General features: G+C 38.4%; 1 protein-coding gene across 1 annotated transcript in view; it reads left to right on the plus strand.

Moving 5' to 3' along the window:
• Positions 1-17,723, plus strand: part of GNA12 (G protein subunit alpha 12) — a 44,465-nt gene extending 26,742 nt beyond the window's left edge. The window contains exons 3-4 of the mRNA XM_074840534.1: positions 9,352-9,402; positions 10,422-17,723. Of these exons, the coding sequence (XP_074696635.1) occupies positions 9,352-9,402; positions 10,422-10,991 (621 nt within the window). The 3' untranslated portion in view covers positions 10,992-17,723. The remainder of the gene's footprint in view (positions 1-9,351; positions 9,403-10,421) is intronic.
• The last annotated feature ends 629 nt before the right edge of the window (positions 17,724-18,352 follow it).

Genomic DNA, 18,352 nt, shown 5'->3' on the forward strand with positions numbered 1-18,352 from the left:
ACACTCCATAGTTCAAAGTTGGTCAGTCTTTTAGAATTAATAAATGCCAAGCTATGACTGAAAAAGAAGGATTTTTTTTTTTCTAGGGCAAATGATTTCTGAAAATCAGACACACAAACTGTCTTGAGGAATCCCTCAGACTTGTAAGCCTTATGTTCTCTGTAGTTAAGTCTGCTGAGTGCTGAGGTAATAGGCATGGTGAAAAACTTCTGTAATGTAAGCAAGGTGAGATTTTTTTTTTCTGCACTCTGCTGCCTACACACTTGGTTTATAGGAATCAAACTGTTAAATAGCACACCCAAGTGCAACTAAGACCTAAGTTGCACTTTAACTCAGTGTGATTTCCACCTGAAACCTAACTTTCCAAATACTGCACAGCTTCCTGAATCTAGCAACACCATGGTTTTAGTCTACGTTGCATCTAAAAATGTGTTGGTTGTATAGATACAGAAAAAATGAGAAAATTTTTTTAAAAATAAATTGTGAGGGATAAATGACTCTTTTCAATCCTTACAGTCATCTTAACAACAGATGTAAACAAATTTCAGTAAAATGTGTCTGAGCTGATGTTTCCACAGAAAGTGGAGCATTAGGGCACACTGCAAGAAGTGCTTTGGTGTAGAAGTGGAGTAGGAAACATCATTCTGTGAGATACTCAAGGTTATGCCTGTTGTAAATGCATTGAAGTTGCTTAGCTTTCCAGCTGGCCACCTGCCATGGAAAAGTCCAAGCTCAACATTCTCTCATGGCTGGTGTTAGCTGTTTTTTCAGCCCACGAGATCCAAGATATTTATTTCCCATCCCTTGATCTGATAAGATTTGAAAGGGAAACTCACTGGTAAACTTGTGATTTAGTCTTGATCAGATAGTCAGCACTGCTGACTAGATTAATTCATAAGGTAATTTTTTTTTTGTCAATGTCTATTCTAGTTCCGCAGATGTCTTCTGTAAACAAAGCCAGCTTCAGGTTTGCATACTGAGCTGCTGAAAACAAAGCGTCGGACTAGGGTCACATAATAAAGTGATTGTGCATAGTTTCTGGTGATTTGTAAAAACATCCAGTTGCTTCTAAATACTGATGCATTAGTTGGAAATGCCCTCTTTTTTTGCATGGCAGCTGCCCACTGAGAATAAATGGGATAATTTGCTAGTGATTGGCCAGAATGTTGGATCCATCATTCCATTTACAGCTCAGGACCTTTCTAACTGTGTCAAGATTGCTGCTTTCAGTTGCCTTCTCTTGTGCGTTTCAGCCGACTGTGCTTGGAATGAGAAGTTGAGCTGGCGTGTTTTAGTTCAACTTCACGGAGAACCTCCGGTGTTTGAGATGAAAGGGTTCTGGCAGCAGTTGTAGACAATGAATTCGCTTAGACAGTTGGCAGGGAAACAGGAAGGAATCCTTTCATGGGATGCTTATGACTAAGTCTGTCGTCCACTCGCACCAGGATGAGTGTGTGCGAGCTGGGCGCGCTGCTGATGTTGGGTACAGTAATCAGACTTTTTTGTGTCATTTCAACATAACGACGATTCTTCCACATGAATTGGGTATATATCCCCTTGCATCTACTCCTTGAATCTTGCTAGCTGCTAGTCAGTGAAGGCTAGGAAATGCTAAATCACTGTATCGGATGTGCAAGTCTGGCTAAGGATTTTTTTAGAATTATTTTTTTAAAGGGCAATAATTTAACCCATTTGTATTGCACTGTGCATCTTTGTGTTTTGTTTGTGGCCAGTACTCTCTTCTCTTCTGTTTCCACCTGCTTTTCTTCCAGTCATTGCAAATCTGTTAAGCAGGAATAGCAGTGATGAAGAGACGGTAAGTAGGAGTAAAATCAAAGCAATAGGGATTTTTGTTAATGTTTCTTGAAGCTTATAGTGTAGGATGAGCCTGCCTTTGTCTGTTAACAGAACATTCCTTTCCTCCTTGAGGCAATGTTGCTAGTGTGCATATTGGAGACAAAGGGACAGAATTATTAACATTGTATCAAGAGTAATTAATCTCATGTACATCCTGTTGCTGTAGAAACACCTAGAATTTCAGGAAAAAAATTTTTTTTCCTTGCAGCACTTTCAGAAGAGTTGCTGTATTTAATTGCTGGGAAAAGCTAACACACGTAGGAGTTGCCCTTCACCACAAGAACTCTGCTCCTGTTGAGTGTTTCTTAGCTCTAAGGCTAGAATTTCTCTCAGTTACAGGGATCCACAAATCTTATCACTGATGTGTGAGCTCAGATTAGCCTAGATTTTGGGGGGAAAAATAAATAAATATGTATCACCTATTTTTTTTACCCACGTGCTGTAAAGCATACCGTGTGGCCAGTGTGTCATGTAGGATAAGTTTATAGAAAGCCATCCTGACTTGGAAAAACAGGTTTTTGCATTGTCTGTTTGTACCAAGGTGACAAACAATGAATTTTTAAAGTATTTTCAAACTTTGACACTGTACGACTATGCAGTAGAAAGAAGAGGTAGTTTTTAGAAGAAGCTTGGAACCAAACGTTATTTTTTGTAGTTGGTATGTTTGTAGGGTACAGATAGCAGCAACTTGGATAAGCACTGGAGTTGCTGGATGGGAGCCAGTGGCTCCGTCTGTTGTTAAGGAGGAAGTTAAATAACACTAAAGAGATTTGATAGAATTCTGTATGGCTTAAATATGGAGAAGTGGTTAGTCTCTGCCTTGGAACTGGTGATTAAGTGAAAAATTAATGTTTGTCTTGTGTCAATAAATTTCAGTGTTCAGACAGGATGTAGAATATCTGTAGAACAGAATTACAGCGTAGAATGGGCATCAGCATTTCAGGGTAATTTAGGTTACTTCAGCATCCTTCTGAGTGAATTCTTAACAAGCACAGACTTGCTTATCTCCTTGGAAAATAATACTTAATTCATCAGCTGTCACAGAGAAGAGAACACACTTTTGGCTGTAGTAAATCCATGCCCTGTTTCCAGTGAGGCTGAATAGAAGTGCAGATTTAGAAGTAATCTGTTGGGAGAGCCTGCAGGTTTGGGGAGGGGAAGTTGTTTATAGTTGTCCCTCATAAGAATTTTAACCATGGGTCTTCGGGGTTTGTAAAGGACTACTACTTCTCTTGAACAAAGCCAAGGTGTGGAACCTGGAGCCGTGTCTGCGTGCTCACTTCCAAAGGATATATATATTATGGTGGCAGGATGTTAACCTGCTTGTTGTGTTCTGTAGGTCTCGCTAAGAAAAGCGTTTCCTGTGTCCCTGCTGATGAGGTTTTGGGTTCTAATCTCAGTACCCAAAAATTTAGTTGATCTAATGTCTCTAACATCTTTCAAATGCCAGTCTCCTAGTTATTTTATCCTCCTTCTTTGCTTGTAACCTTGCTCATCCCTTGGGCCTCTGCTTTGGAGATCTTGCTTTTATGAAACATCTGAAATTGTAACATTTAAACCCCTTACAATCAACAGATGATCAACAACCCAGGAAACGTGAGGTCTGGGAATTTGTCTGAAAAATAGATTTCACTTGCAAGTTACCACTGAAAGTTAGCATCGGTGTTGCCTTCTGTCAGTATGTATCTCTGGCATTCCAAATGGAGTAGTACCTTATATAAAGGCCAACTTCAGATGAAATTGTGTGTCAGTGCTTGAAGTCCATCCCATTCCTGTATCTGAGATCTCGGAGGTTAAAGGCTGGGAGATTCCCAAACTTCTTTCTGGGGTCTCTTGGATTTCTTCTGTTTCTCAGCCCTGCTGCGGAATGTTTTACAACTCCTGAATGGAGGGTGGGATACAGAGACCCTCGTTCTTTTATGTGTATCACTGTTGCTTTCAACTTACAGATTCAGCTGCAGTTTGTGGTAGTTAGTGACAGTATCCGCTTCTCCGTGTGTTTTGCTGTATTTGTGGGAATCTTTAGATCTGTATTATATGCTTCCTTGAAGTATAACATTTCCTTCCTGTGTGGTTTAATTCATCATCTGAAACAAGCTAAGACTGACAGATCTACCTTAAACTGTGCCCTCTAAATTTAGCAGCCAGAGACAGAATGATCAGGAAAGGCTAAATTAATATTATGTCAAAAAGGCCTTGGGACGAGGAAAGGAAAAAAGCCAATTTGGAACAAAGGATCCCCTTTCAAGTCTTTTAGTTCAGAGCAGAATTTAGAGGAACTGCTTTTCAGAAGGAAAAGTTTGAAATGAGTCTGTATTTTAGGGAACTGGACAATAGGATGTTTCACTGTCATTTCTGATCTCACCAACTGTCACTTTGAATAACTGGCTGAGAGTTAAAGTGACAAGTTGATAAATTCTAGCCTTGCAGAACACTTCTTATTACTGAGTTTCTATGGGTATTTTAAAACAATCTACGTATCTGTTGTGCATTTATTTTCATGAAATGAATACTGCTTGAGAACTCTGCCCAAGTGTTTTCTGCTTGCCTTCTGCAATGAGTCTATCAGTGGCAAAGGCAGTGATGCCAGATTAGTTGTAATATTTCTGTGGAGAGATTTCTTACGGGCTATGAACCTAGCCTGAAGGAACAGAGATGTTAAATTCAATTAGTTATTTTTGTGATGACTTCTTTGGAGCAAGTGTTAAGGTGACACTCATATAGTACAAAATATATAGAATAAAAATTTGTTAATTTTGTGGCTTTTGCCCCTTGAGAATGTTGTGTTCAAAATAATCTAGCATATAGAAGATGAGTTGTAGAGCACTATTTCAGGAAGCAAGAGTATATGTTTACATTTTACCTTTCCTCCCTTTCTCTTCCACCAGTCAGTTTTTAAGCAAATTGTACTATTTTCCCTGGCTTCACCAAACTTTATACAGCACATAGGACAGTTTAAAAAAAATAATCCAATAGTGATGCTGCATTGTGGAACTTGTGGGCTCATTTTAGGCCTTCTGTTTGTGTTTCTTGATTCCCCCAGTTCCCAGATGTGCAGTGACTCATCCTACTGAACAATGGGAACAGCATCTCTTATTCCTTCACTTGGTCCCAGTTGGCAAAGCTGTTACTCAGAGGATATGTATTGCAGAGGGAGAAGAGATTAGCAGTGAGAGAATGAATCATCCAAGCGTTTGTGGTAACTCTTGTGTGGTGAGCAAGAAGTTAAGGAAGACTAATGGTCTATACTATGCTCTGGTGTACTTAAAAGAAGTGTCTGAATTATGTAAAATTCGTAACTTGGAGGTTGCTCTTCCCTCCCCTACCACTGTCCCAGAAAACGCAGGGCATGGATGGAATACAGCATTTTGACATCTTGATTTCTTATCAAGGAGGATAAGAAAAAGACTAATTGGTTTGTATCAACAGCAAAATAGATGATGGTCATCTCAGACTTTGCTGATATAACTTTCAAATGTGAAATATATTAATAGACTATTAGTAGTTAAAAATAATTTTAAAAAGTCAGTACGAACATGCTTCACTGACAGACTTTGCTGTGACTGTGACAGAATGGTGCTTTGTATCCAAGTACTGTGCCAGCTGAAGTGAAATAATGTATTCCAGATTTTAAGAATATTATTAATAAATATTGTTAGAGTATTTTTAAAAGGAAATAGTGTACTAACAGGGAAATAAAAGAAGATTTGAGTCTTCTTAAATCTGAAAAGACAGAAGCTCAACAATCTTCTGTGAATGTAGTTGATCTGAGGAAGTTTCTTGAGCTGACACAGGGGGGTTTTTGATACATCAGCTTGTAAAAGATTGACATGTCTGACCTGGACCTTTTTTGTTTGTTTTTTTTTTTTTTTTTAAGTGAACACACTGTGATTATCTTTAGGTATTTAAATATAGTATAAATAATTTTGATGGCTTTCATTTCTGTTTTGCTGCTTGCAAGCATAGTGCAAAATAGATTGCGGTGTTCAGAAAACTTCTTTTTTTTTCAGTAGAACCATTAAAATAGTGTGATTGAAGTTGTCAATCTGCGTAAAGGTATTTTTAATATCTGATGAATCGGTTACAAATATTTGATGCTGCTAGTCATGCTAGTGAACCAGAAATAACTGGCTAAGATCTGGAAAAGGAGAGCATTTGAAGTGCTAAGCCAGCTTTTGGATTGTTAGGTGACTTTGGAGAAACACTAAAAATTTATGCTGAAAAAGCCAAACCAGCTTATTTATGGTCAGTGTCTTCAAGAGAAAAAAATAGTTCAACGTGAGAAGGGCAGCTGATACTTTTTTATTTTGGAAATTTGCCTCGAATGGAAAACCTACCTTGATGAACAATTCATAAACTCTTTGTGTGTATTTTTTATACACATACGTATATATACACACGTATATTTGTGTGTATAATACCCAAAGCATGAAGTAGCTTTGCATAAATAATAGTTTATCAGTGGAATTCAAAATTGCATTCAAGTGCAGCTTGATATAAAGCTAAATAAATGTGGCTTCTAGATCTAATTAATATTGCTGTCTATTTTTCCCTGGATGACAAGGAAAAAAGTTAAAGATAAAGGAATGTTCAGTTAATACAATTGTTCTAATTAAAAATACTAATACGACACAATATTAGTACCTGGAGTTTCCATATTTTCCTCATTTAAATACATTTCAAGTTATTCAAGTCAGTTGGTGCTGCCTGCAGTTGTTCTGTGCTGCCTGCTGGATGGACTGAAATGCCCCATGTGCTTCCCAGAAGCAAACAAGTTTTCCATGAGTCAGAGCAAGACGTAGAGCAAGGTTACTCAAGAAGTCGTTGGAGCAGGAACTGAATCCACACTTCCATAAGCCATAACACAAGACTTAATCAGGGAATCATCTTTAAAGTAGGGGGGCTTGAGTGTGTAGTGTGGGTTTGGGGGTTGTTGGGTTGATTTGGGATTTTTTTTGTCAAGAGGGGAAGTTTCTTCTTTCAGGTTTGTGTGCTTTAATGTTTTGAGCTTTTCTTAACTTCAAACCCTCTGGAGCTTGTTGGGGATTTATTGTTTTGTCTGGAAACAGCTATTTTGACTCAAGTACTGGATGTCTTTGAATTCTGTGCTAGATGAGAATATTCAGACACCTTCAGATCTGTCAGACCATGCATATGGTGTTCACACCTGTTCCAGCAACCTGACTTGGTTACCCAGCTATCCAAGTGTTTTGCAATTACTGCTTAAAATTTCCCAGAATGAGTAATTTGGCTTGATTGCAGTGTTACAAAGAGCTGTATAAGAAACTAGAGGAGCCTAGTTTCCCTAAATCACTGCAGAACTGAATGTGTATTTTTTTCATTAATCAGATTATTTTCTTACCGTCTTATAAATGTGCAAAATGTTAAACTGATTGATGCGTGGGGGAGGAAACGGAGGAGGCAGAAGCTGTAAATCAGGTAAACTTGCTTGTGTGTCCCAGCAGGTTACGTGCGTACAGCTGTTTCCTGCTCTCAGCGTGGGAGGGTGTATGGACAAGGCAAGGACTCTAAAAGCAACTGGATAGAAAACAGGAACAAGTTGTATCAGAGATGGCCCGTTCGCAGTCTTGCTGCACATCTAAAGGCATTGTGTAGGACAAAGCACAATAGATAGAGAAGGGTTTTTTGTAGCTTCAGTGACCTTTTTCTTTTTGGGCTCTCACATCTCCTAAATATGACTAAGACTGTACAGGAAGACCTTTTCTCTTATTCATGTGGTCTGTGATATCTCTTCTGGTCCAACAGAGTGCCAAAAAATACAGGAAATTACTTTCACCTTATGAAAATTCATGATTGTAAGGAAGCTCTTAGAGCAATTGTTCTTTGGAAACTTCCCACCCCCCCCAAAAAAGTAATTTTTTTCTGCTAGTGATCCTCTGTAAATCTTTTGCGATACATGGTAGTTTTTTCAAATGTGGGTTCTCTCTCCTTTATGAAAAGACACTTCCATTTTTAGATATTAGGAAATAGTAAGCTACGGGTCCTTTTTGCCTATGCCTTATGCTGAAAGTATGTACTTGTACAGTACACTGAATCCTCTGATCTCCAGTCTGAGTCTTCAAAATGAACTGTTGTGGTGGCATCTGTTTACAGTTGTACTGGAGGGGAATAATTCTATTCCCTTGCTATCTCAAGGCTCTGGTGTAGAGGAGAATGTATGGTTTAAGAATTTCTTTTGCTGTTGGAATCTGAGCCAGTATTTTGAGAATATTCTCATTTTGAATTAGTGACTTGGTGACAGCACCTACTGACAGTTTGGTCAGTAATGACATGGTCCTCATCTGTGATACGTGTAATGTGTTTTGCTGCCTCGAATTATTAAAAGGCAGCAGGATTTTCAATTTCATCATTCTTATGATATGGCTACAACTGCAAGACAGTGTCCTAAACAACAAATAATACTTTCTTACTGAACAGATCATCTTCATCTGTAGAAATGAAAGGGCACGGTTTGAAGGAGAATGGGCTTCTGCCAAAGGGAGTTTCAGTCCAGAAGTGAAGTCTGCGTCTATATAGAAATAATTTTATTACTTCTAAAAAGTATGTGCAGGGCTTATTGTACCCACTAATGCAAAGTGACACTTGATTTGAGTGTGATAGATGGGCAAGCTTGTGTTTTAAAAAAAAAAAAAAAAAAAAAAAAAACCAACCACAAAAAATCCAAACAAACAAAAAATCCACACAAAACCTCTTACAGATTTTCACACAAGAATAAATTTTCTTTGTAACCATTGCCTATATTCTTTTCAGTATAACTGCTAAAGGATTTTTGTATAGTATGAACAAATCCATTATTAAAACTCTTGAGCCTAAAAGGGAAACTATCTGTAGATGAGAAGGTCCTTCAGAATGTTCCTTTTTTTTAACAAGCAAGTCTAGCTTAAATTATCGTGAATTGTGAGTGACTTAAATCTTTCACTTTTCTAAAGATATGCCAACCAGTCTAGGATATGTTTTTGTTCATTGTTACGAATTTTAAACAAAATATACCAGTTTCTTATAAACTTGTTTCATTTTTACTCCCACCCAGTGTCCATTAACTGCATTCATCATACAAGGGGAAAAAAACTAATTCTTTAATCCAAAGGACTGATTTTAATAACACTTCCTTTTCATTGTAAAGATTTACTAGATAGATTTGAGCATCTATTCAGATCTTTTCTAGAACTAAATCTTTATGCAGATTTTTCTAGAACTAACAGAGAATTGCTTTTAGAGGAAATATTAGCTTACCTATTGTGTCAGTAGTGCATTATGGCAGCTCCACTTCATTATCAGCATTTTATGTGAAATAAGCTATGTAGTTCTTCTGTTGTTCCAGCTGCTGAAGCATATCAGGATGTTGTCCAAGCTTCCACTCGTGATACTGCCCTGTTAGACCTCAGTGCATGTTGAAAAGTGAAAAGGCTATAGATCAGTTGGATTTGCTATCCTGGAAACAAGCTTAGTTCCCATTTCTTTCCCTTTCCACAGGGTGAATCAGTGAAATACTTCCTGGATAACCTGGATCGGATCGGTCAGCTGGTAAGACATACTTTCTCTTTCTGAACCAGAAGAGCTCAGAGAGATAATGGAAGCCTGGGTGTGCTGTGATTAATGCTTTGGGGGGGTTCTTTGTTTTTGGTTTTTTTTTTAAATAATAATGCATTAAATAACTTCAGTGTTCTTTCTCTAGAAATAGTAAACTCCAGCCTTATGAAACTGAAGCTTAGTATTTGCTTAATTTTGGTTTTGGCAGACAAGAAGCATTGTTTATGGAAGTTGTGTTTATGCACGTATTTTCTCAGTCCTTCTACACACTTTCTGGATCTCATTCACTTTTCATGATGATATGATGGCTGGCGCTATTTAAGGTAGCAGAATGAAACCTTACCGAATTAAAAAAAGAGTACTAGCACTTGTAGGATTCAAAATCTGTAATGAGAACATGTCAGGTGACTTGGAGGAGAAAGAAGGGACATGATTTTCCTAAATAGTAACAGTGATAAGCTTCTGAAGAACAAATCTCTCTACAGTGGTGGGCTGGGCCACAACCGGCAGTAGAACATGTTGCTGTATTCGCTGGTCATGGAGTGTGAACCTGGAAGAAGTATTTCCACTAAAGCTTGCAAGATGTCCTTTGTAAGAGTAATGAACTGTGAAAAACTACACTTAAAAAAAAAAAACCTTTCAGTGATGACACTCAAAGATGATCTGCTTTACTGAACACTACCTAAATGGCAGTAACACTGTAGCTGATAATTTCATAATGAAAAAAATAGACTTCAGCCTGAAAATCAGACTTGAAGGGTAAAAATGTGAACGACTTCATTAGTCCTATGTTTTTATTCTCATATGTCTTGAGATCTTCTGTAGCTGTTTACCAACGTGTTGAGATAAATAGTCAACAGTTCACTATTTCAAAGTTGAGTATTCATTTTTCACTTAATAATTAAAAAAACATGGCTCTTGTTGATTATTTTTTTTCCCATTGCCTCAATATTCTGGCATTAGGCAGCATTTTTGAAGGACTTTTCCTGACACTTTTCTCCTTTCTTTTACAGAATTATTTCCCCAGCAAACAAGATATTTTGCTGGCTAGAAAAGCCACCAAGGGGATAGTAGAGCATGATTTCATCATTAAAAAAATACCTTTCAAGATGGTGGATGTAGGTGGACAGAGATCTCAGCGTCAAAAGTGGTTCCAGTGCTTTGATGGAATAACTTCAATTTTGTTTATGGTCTCCTCCAGTGAATATGATCAGGTTCTCATGGAAGACAGGCGCACAAATAGACTTGTGGAGTCCATGAATATCTTTGAGACAATAGTCAATAACAAGCTTTTCTTTAATGTTTCTATTATCCTATTCCTCAACAAGATGGATCTTCTTGTAGAGAAGGTAAAGACTGTCAGCATTAAGAAGTATTTCTCGGACTTCAAAGGCGACCCTCACAGGCTAGAAGATGTTCAACGTTATCTGGTGCAGTGCTTTGACAGAAAGAGGAGAAACCGTAGTAAGCCGCTCTTCCATCACTTCACCACTGCCATAGACACTGAAAACATCCGCTTTGTGTTTCATGCCGTGAAGGACACGATCCTTCAAGAGAATCTGAAGGATATTATGTTGCAGTGAAGGAGAGCAGCTGATGTTCTGTTAAAATTTGCCGGAGGGTTAGGTCAAAGTTTTTATCCTTTCTTTATGACCCTTGCATGTGGTGTAGGACCCATGCTAATTACTTGGCTCAGGAATGCTGTAAACTAGCCAGTCCAAACAGAGGAGCTATAGGCCGAAGGAGTCAAATGTTGATGTTAGCTACTGAATCATTTGGACTAGAAACACTACTGAAACATGGCCGTTGTAGGTTCTGTACCTAGTTTGGAATGCTGAATAACACAACCACCTTCTGCCTTCTTAGGAAAAAAGAAATCTGACAAACCGTGTATGGAAGACATGTTGTTTTAAATGAATATGCTCATTCTTCAGAGACACTAGTCATACAAACTGCCTTTTTTTGTAGTTTGGAGATGCTGATTTGATCAAACTAATCTAAACGTAATGAGATTGGCAGCTGTATTGGAGAATGTTAATGGAAGTTCTGTTCTTAACCCTTAGGACTATAACCAGATCTTGTGTGCGTGTTCAGCTTTGCCAAGGGTCTGGAATCCACTTATCAAGGTGGATGCACAGCTCTTGTGTGAAGGTTTTGCATGAGTTTCTTGAGGCAAAAGTCTAAAACTGTATAAGGAAACCTGTTTGGAGTAAATTGGATGGGAAGTTAAGGCCTCACTGATACGGAGAAGGGTTTATTTTGCACTATGTGTGAAGGGTGTTACATCATGGGAAAACTGATTTCCTTGGTGAAGCAGCCTGTGCTAGAGCACCTGACCACGTATCTGCACAGTGGGTGCTCGAGTGAGATGTACTTCATGGAAATTCAGCGCTGTTCTTACACCTGCAGTTGGCAGTATTTGTGAAGGTTCAGAGTCTTGCATGAGAGGGCTTTATCTATATTCAAAAGTTTGAATGCTGATTAAACTCTTAAATAAAGGTTTTGGTAGTGCAGCAGCTGCTTGTTTAGTTCCCAACAGCTGACATGATAGGAAAACTGAACACCCTAGAGATCCCAGTTTTACAGCTGCACTGATGTTTGGACAGCAAGACCTTGCTGTAGAATTAGCCTTTAATCTGTGTCTTAATGGGATCTTTAGCCTGTAGTAATGCACATGTAATTCTGAGTATAGTCAAGGTTGGAGTGGCCCATTTTGGGCAGTGGTTTGTGCATAAAATTGCAAGAGGCTATGAATAATGTTGATATGAACTGTTAATTTTCTAGCTCTCAATCTCTGTAACTAACTGTCAGGTGCCTTTTTTGTGTACAGACATATCTGATCTTTTCTACTACAGTGGGCTACATGAACAAACTGAAGATCTGCCTTTTATATCAACATTGTAGTACTATCCTTTAGGTAATTTTCAAACATAGTTTACTGTGCCATTTTTGTCATAGTTTTTATCCAAGAATAAAACCTGAAGGGCTGTTTGTACCTGTAAAAAGCCAGCAGATTCCCTGGAGTTCTTTTCCCCTTTAAGCCTGTAATGGCATGTCAAAACAAGCAACGTTTTACTTCAGCTGGTAATCCCATGGGAAATGTGGTCAAAAAAAAAAAAAAAGTCCTGTTCCGTTGTCCTTTCATGTTAATTTGGATAAAATCTGGAGTTTTTCTTCCTCTCTGAAGCTTGCAGATGTTCATATCAGTATTTTTGTATAGTTTCCTAATGTGGCAGTCTCTTGGCTTTCTTTGCGCAGTCTTCAGAGCGGAAAAGATGTGGCTATTTCAGTGCTATGTAATGCGCGCAGTATCGAGGTAAGAAGCAACTGAAAAGTTGCAGATGGGAAAGTCTAACTTAAATTTGAGCAAACTTAAACAGGAATTAGATTCCTTGTAACAAGTCTTATTTTTGCCAGGACCAACTCTCTTTTAAATATTTATTCATTTTTAACCTTGAAGGGGAAAAATGTTATGTGACTCTAATATTCAGACGGGGGGGGGAAACTCTTAAGATTATTACATTTGAAAAGGTAAATGTTTCAACACAGAACGATGCAAACAAGTTTACTCATCATATAAGGTTTGTTTCTCTAAGCTAGCCCATTTGGCTGAAGACTAAGACTGTTTTCAAAGCTTTCAGATACTCTTGGAGTTCTTCGTAGTAGTTTCCACTTCACACAAGACACTGGGGAAGAGGAAGCCATTGTGGGTTGACCTGACTTCTGGGTTGACTTGGCTTTATTTCCTAGTTTGCTCTGAGCTTTATTCTTTCTCTAAATTTCTAGATGGGTTAATATTACGCCTGTTTTCTCAAATGAGTTAAACATTCCTTTTCAACTGTATTTTTTTTCTCAAGAATTACCTCAGTTTTATGTCTGAATCTACTGTAGTTTTACCTGGGAGTCATAGCATGGAATTTCCTGTTCTGCTTATCTCTTCATGCTCATCCATGGTTTTGTATCCTTAGTCACCTTACAGATTTAAAACTCTGTTCAGAGCTAATAATGCAACTTATATTTTAAGTAACTTAATCTGCACCTGGAAAAGAAACAGCATGAGATATCTCATATTGAGCTCTCAAGCATATCTTTTTTTGTATGATATGGCAGTTTTGCACACTAAATCAGAATTTTAGGGAACCAGTTTGGTCACCTCAGGCCCATTATTGCCTTTCTTCTTTTTATTGATAAAGTTGGCTTAAGTGTGATGCTGCAGGTTGCAGATCATCAGTTTGGCTCTAGGCTCTGTGTTCTGTCAAACTTTCATAGTGATGGTTCACACCAGGAACCCAAGATCAGGAAACTTCTTGCAAAAGTGAAGGGCTTCTCAAGTTTGCAAAGGATCTGGCCCATGACTAAAAAGGACTTTTTTTTTTAAGTGGCAGCTTTCTCTGCAAAATACACTCCACTTCTTGCCACAACTGAGGAGCTTTGTGTTTGCGTTTGGTTTTTTTTCCAAGGGAAGTTGTAGTATAGTAAAGTCAGAAACTCATCTTATGGTAAATCAGTTAATTACTAAAGCAGAACTTAGGTAGGTTAGATCTCAGAAACATCTCAGGACAAGCTTGGTCAGTTGCTTAGTCCTTTCACAAGAAACAAATAGAAAACTTTATTTTAAGTGACATCCTGGAGAACTTTGCAGGTAAACACAGCTGGAGAGAACATCGGGTTTTGTTAAATTTATAGGCTTATTGTTCATTTGGCTAGTCAGGAAATGGGTCACAGGCAGGATGGTAATCAGAAGAAGGCCTTGAACAACTACATTTAAAAGAAGAAGAAGAAGAAAAAAAAAAAAAAAAACCAACAGCCTTTTGCTGTCTCTCCTCTGACACCCGCAGGTCAGTGACCAATGATGGTGTGTTGCAAATGAGTTGTCTCTTGCAGGGACAAAGAGAGGAAGTGAAGTGTTTGCAGCATGTGCTTGCAGGAGAGACTTAGGTAATCTTGCAGTTTAAGTAGAAAAACTAACTAAATGGGAGTCATTTATCAAACACTCCTTTGTATTTGTTGTCCTCAAAACAGGTTTTAAACTAATAGAGCGTGTCAGTCAGTACCATTCCTTCAGATGGCAGTGCTGTCATTCTCTGAACAATTCTTAGATGACATTATGAGCTGACATGGTGAATTGGATTTAAAAAGGAAGAATAGTTTTCTGGAAGTGACATATTTAATAGGCAGTTGTCACTTTGAAGGAATTAAATAGCTCTTAATCTTAAAAATGAATTAATATCCATTATGGAATGGAAATTACTGGCCACTCAACTTTACAGTACAACTCAAAGATGCTTCCAGTTTTATACAAAGAAATGATCTTATTTAATATAGCAGCATAGACTATTTGACTAGTTAACTTGATAATATATTCTTTTTTTAAAAATACTGCTGTGTAAAACCTAGAACTAGGCATGTTACAAGCATGAAGAAGCTCCTGAAGATGACTGTTTACAGGCTTTCTGAGCCACCTAAAGCCTGAACCTCAGCCAAGCAGACAGAGTGGAGAAACTAATGGCAAAAAAACTAGTAAAATGGAGTAGGAAGAGCTCATCTGTATGTGGCACTGCAGACAAAAATGTAATTCCACTAGGACAGCAGAAGTAGTTTTTGATATGAAAAACGGTGCATTTGAAAAACGTGTCCCATCCTGTCTGTCATCCCCCCATCTCCATGTTTCCATCCCCCCTTGGGTATTCACCAGTCCTGGCTACTGTAATCTGCAAAGAATTGTAGAATTAGAGAATTTAAAAGAATTGACGTGGAACCACTGAAGAAACTAGCAGCTTTCTTTAGCAACAGACAACTACCTTCCACAGCATATCATTTTAGAAAACAAGCCCTTTACCTTTAGATGGTTGTCTTTGTGGGTATTAACTTTATGTTTTGGAGTCTCTTCTACGTATATACCTTTTAGTTCTAGAAAAAAAACATTCTGCTGCATGGAACTACAGGATTTCTGTAAAAGTCCCCTCTGGTTTTCAAATAGTGAGTTTTGACACCTGACTTGGGTCATTGAATTTTCAGGAGAACTTACTGGGTTGATAGACAATTTGATGCATGCCAGCTTGAGACACAAACACGATATGCAATAACACCTCCATACAGTGCAGCTTGTCATGTAACCAAACACTGATCTCTATATCGATTCCTGTAAGTCTAGTAGTAGCCTCTCTTCTATATCATTTTTCTAGTATAAAATCACATGGTGTAGTCAGGGGTTTTAATATAGCACTGCCAACTCTTTACCTCAGTACACTCTTTATTAATTCTGTAACACAAAGTGGTGGGTAGGGTGTTTCAGTAGCAGCTATAAAACATCTGTGCCTACTTTTGTAAATGACTTTTTAACAGATTTCTAGGGAGCATCCATTATGGATCGGGAAGACTGGCATGGTCTGGGCAAGACTTGGCCTGAATTAGTATTGACTCCACACACCTCTAGATGAGGACTGTAGCCTAGTGAGGAAGTAATTGGCAAGACAATACAAGACCTAGTGCTTTTTAATATTACCTGTTTTGTAATTAGCTGGGGTGATCTCTGCTTTGTGCTGTGAAGTGGGCACTTTGTTTTAACACTAATCTTTTTTTACATAGGTGGAAGTGAGTAAAGCCAGGATATTTGGAGCTGAAACTGCTGCTCTGATAACCAGGTGATGCTGTCTCTTTGCTCATCTTGGTGGTTGGACAGTTGAGCTTGATTCTTGACGTTTTTATCTTTCTAATGGCATTTGGAAAGCAGTGTTGAAGTTTGTCTATGTGTCGATATGCTTGTTTTCTTATTGAGTGGGGAGTATGGAGGTACTAGATTGTCAGTGCTTAGTGGTTCTGTGCCTGGCTTGATGAACTGTATCACAACTTAGCTCTTGGCATATGTCCGAAGGTCATCTTCTGTCCGACGTGAAAATAATCAGTCGGATTTAAAAAAAGAGCAGCACTGATTTCCAAGGTGGGCATTCTGCTAAAAAAGCCAAAGTATGTTGGAAGGGAGCAAGAGAGGGGAGCTATTTTCTAAACAGATCCCAAAAGCTGATGGTGCTTGAAGACTGACTGTATTGAAGTGAAATGCCATCTGCATTGACCCCAAAAGCTTTGAGTGACCCCAGACAGCTATTGGCTGTGAATTAACAGCAGCAGGCTGGCAAGGCTGGCACTGCTGCAGCTGCACACCCTTCCATTGTAAATCTCTTCATCTGTTCATAACTGGGTGCTAAAACTCAATTTCTGCTAAAATACAGTACACAGATCTCTGGCCAGACAGTGCATCTTACTCCTTTCTAACAGCTACTTAAACTTTCTTCAAGATACCAGAGCGTGAGTAGTATTCCAGGGGAATGGCTAGGTAAGAGACTGTTTCCATTATTTGAATAAAAACTACAACTGATGGAGAGCAAAACTTTGGATAAGTAGGACCTGAGAGAGCATCTTATGAGGGAAGTAAGAGATTTTGAATAGCACTGCTTCTCAGCTAATACTTCCCATCAATCTCTTGTGCTGAGCTTGTGTGCAGGTGGTTGGGCACAAAAGCTGAGAGAAGATAGCAGGGAGAAGGGGGATGTGGAAGAGAAATGATACTTGAGTGGCTCATGAGACTTGGAAAGCGTGGTTGGTGGACTTAGGTTTGGAAACATGTGTTCAGACTCCCACTTGCATTGAAGCCATTAACTCTCTTTAGGATAATGAACGTTTTTACAGTGAACAGGTTTTGCTACCTGGAATGTGTAATGAGCTTGAATTGATGATGCACGTTAAAAAGTGAGACTCCACTTAACAAAATGGCTAGTATTTATTGCTCTTGTGATGAGTTGTCTTGTTTATGGAATCAATATATATGAAAAACTGACAAAACACAAAGTTATCTTGTGACACAATCATGTAGCTAGGAAGCCAATTAATGTTATCTTTTATTCTGCAATTTACTTGCTCTCTGGTGCCTATGCATTGTAACACACATACTATGCAATATCATTCTTTTCTTAAACCAGTTCACTGCATTGGGCAAGAAAGGCCTGAGTTTAGCCTTAATTTTCTAACAATTCACAAGAAAGTACTTTAAAAACAGTGACAAACTAAAAGAAGGTGAAAAATGCATAAAGTAAAAGCACAGTTCCAGACTGCTCACATAAGTGTCTTTCTAGCACCAAAACAGCATTCATGATAGAAGCAGCTACTTGCTGTAATAGTTTCAATTTATGAAAACTGTGTACTAGATAAAATTATATTGTGATGTGTAAAAAGTGTATTTTATAGCTTTGGTGACTTAGTTTACTGTTTTGTATATATGAATTTTATAAATCTATTAAAACTTGACTTGTTATACTGTTCTTCATGGGTTTTTCTCTTTCAACAGAGTCTAGAGTGACATTTCTTGCTTTATTCAAGAATTTTCTGCAAGAGGGCTGCTTTTTGAATAAATTACAGCATGGACTGCATGAAACTACAGCTGTCATGCAATAAAATCTTGTTCTGTAATCTTAATGTATCTCCCACCTCTCTAGTTCTGGTCTGAATCAATCCTTCCCGAGCGTGTCCAGGAATGGAAGGCTGATAAAACATTAACCTGTATAAAAATTCCTACTCATTCATCTGTAGCATTTCAGTAGCAGACTTAGGCATTAGAACTGATGGGAAGTGGAAGGGGAGACACAGCTAGAGTTTGTGCTTATGTATTTTAAGCTCAGCAAGAGAAGATAATTAAGCCTGTTGAGTTGGCAACACCTGTTGGAGATTCCTCTTCTGCTGTGTAGCATCTGATAATAGCTGTGGAAGCTATACTTGCTTCCTTTCCAGTGCCAGTCCCCGCTGTTGGACTCACTTGTGTGTCATGGTATCTTGTACAGCAGTGCAGAGCCATTGACCTTTGGAGAGTCATCGCTACCCCTGCCTCGTGGCATTGCCATCCTGGCAGCAACTAATTCTGCCAGAACTCCAGCTCCAGTTCTTAGGAATGTCA

This window comes from Strix aluco, chromosome 15 (genome assembly GCF_031877795.1).
Source record: "Strix aluco isolate bStrAlu1 chromosome 15, bStrAlu1.hap1, whole genome shotgun sequence".
Classification (NCBI taxonomy): domain Eukaryota; kingdom Metazoa; phylum Chordata; class Aves; order Strigiformes; family Strigidae; genus Strix; species Strix aluco.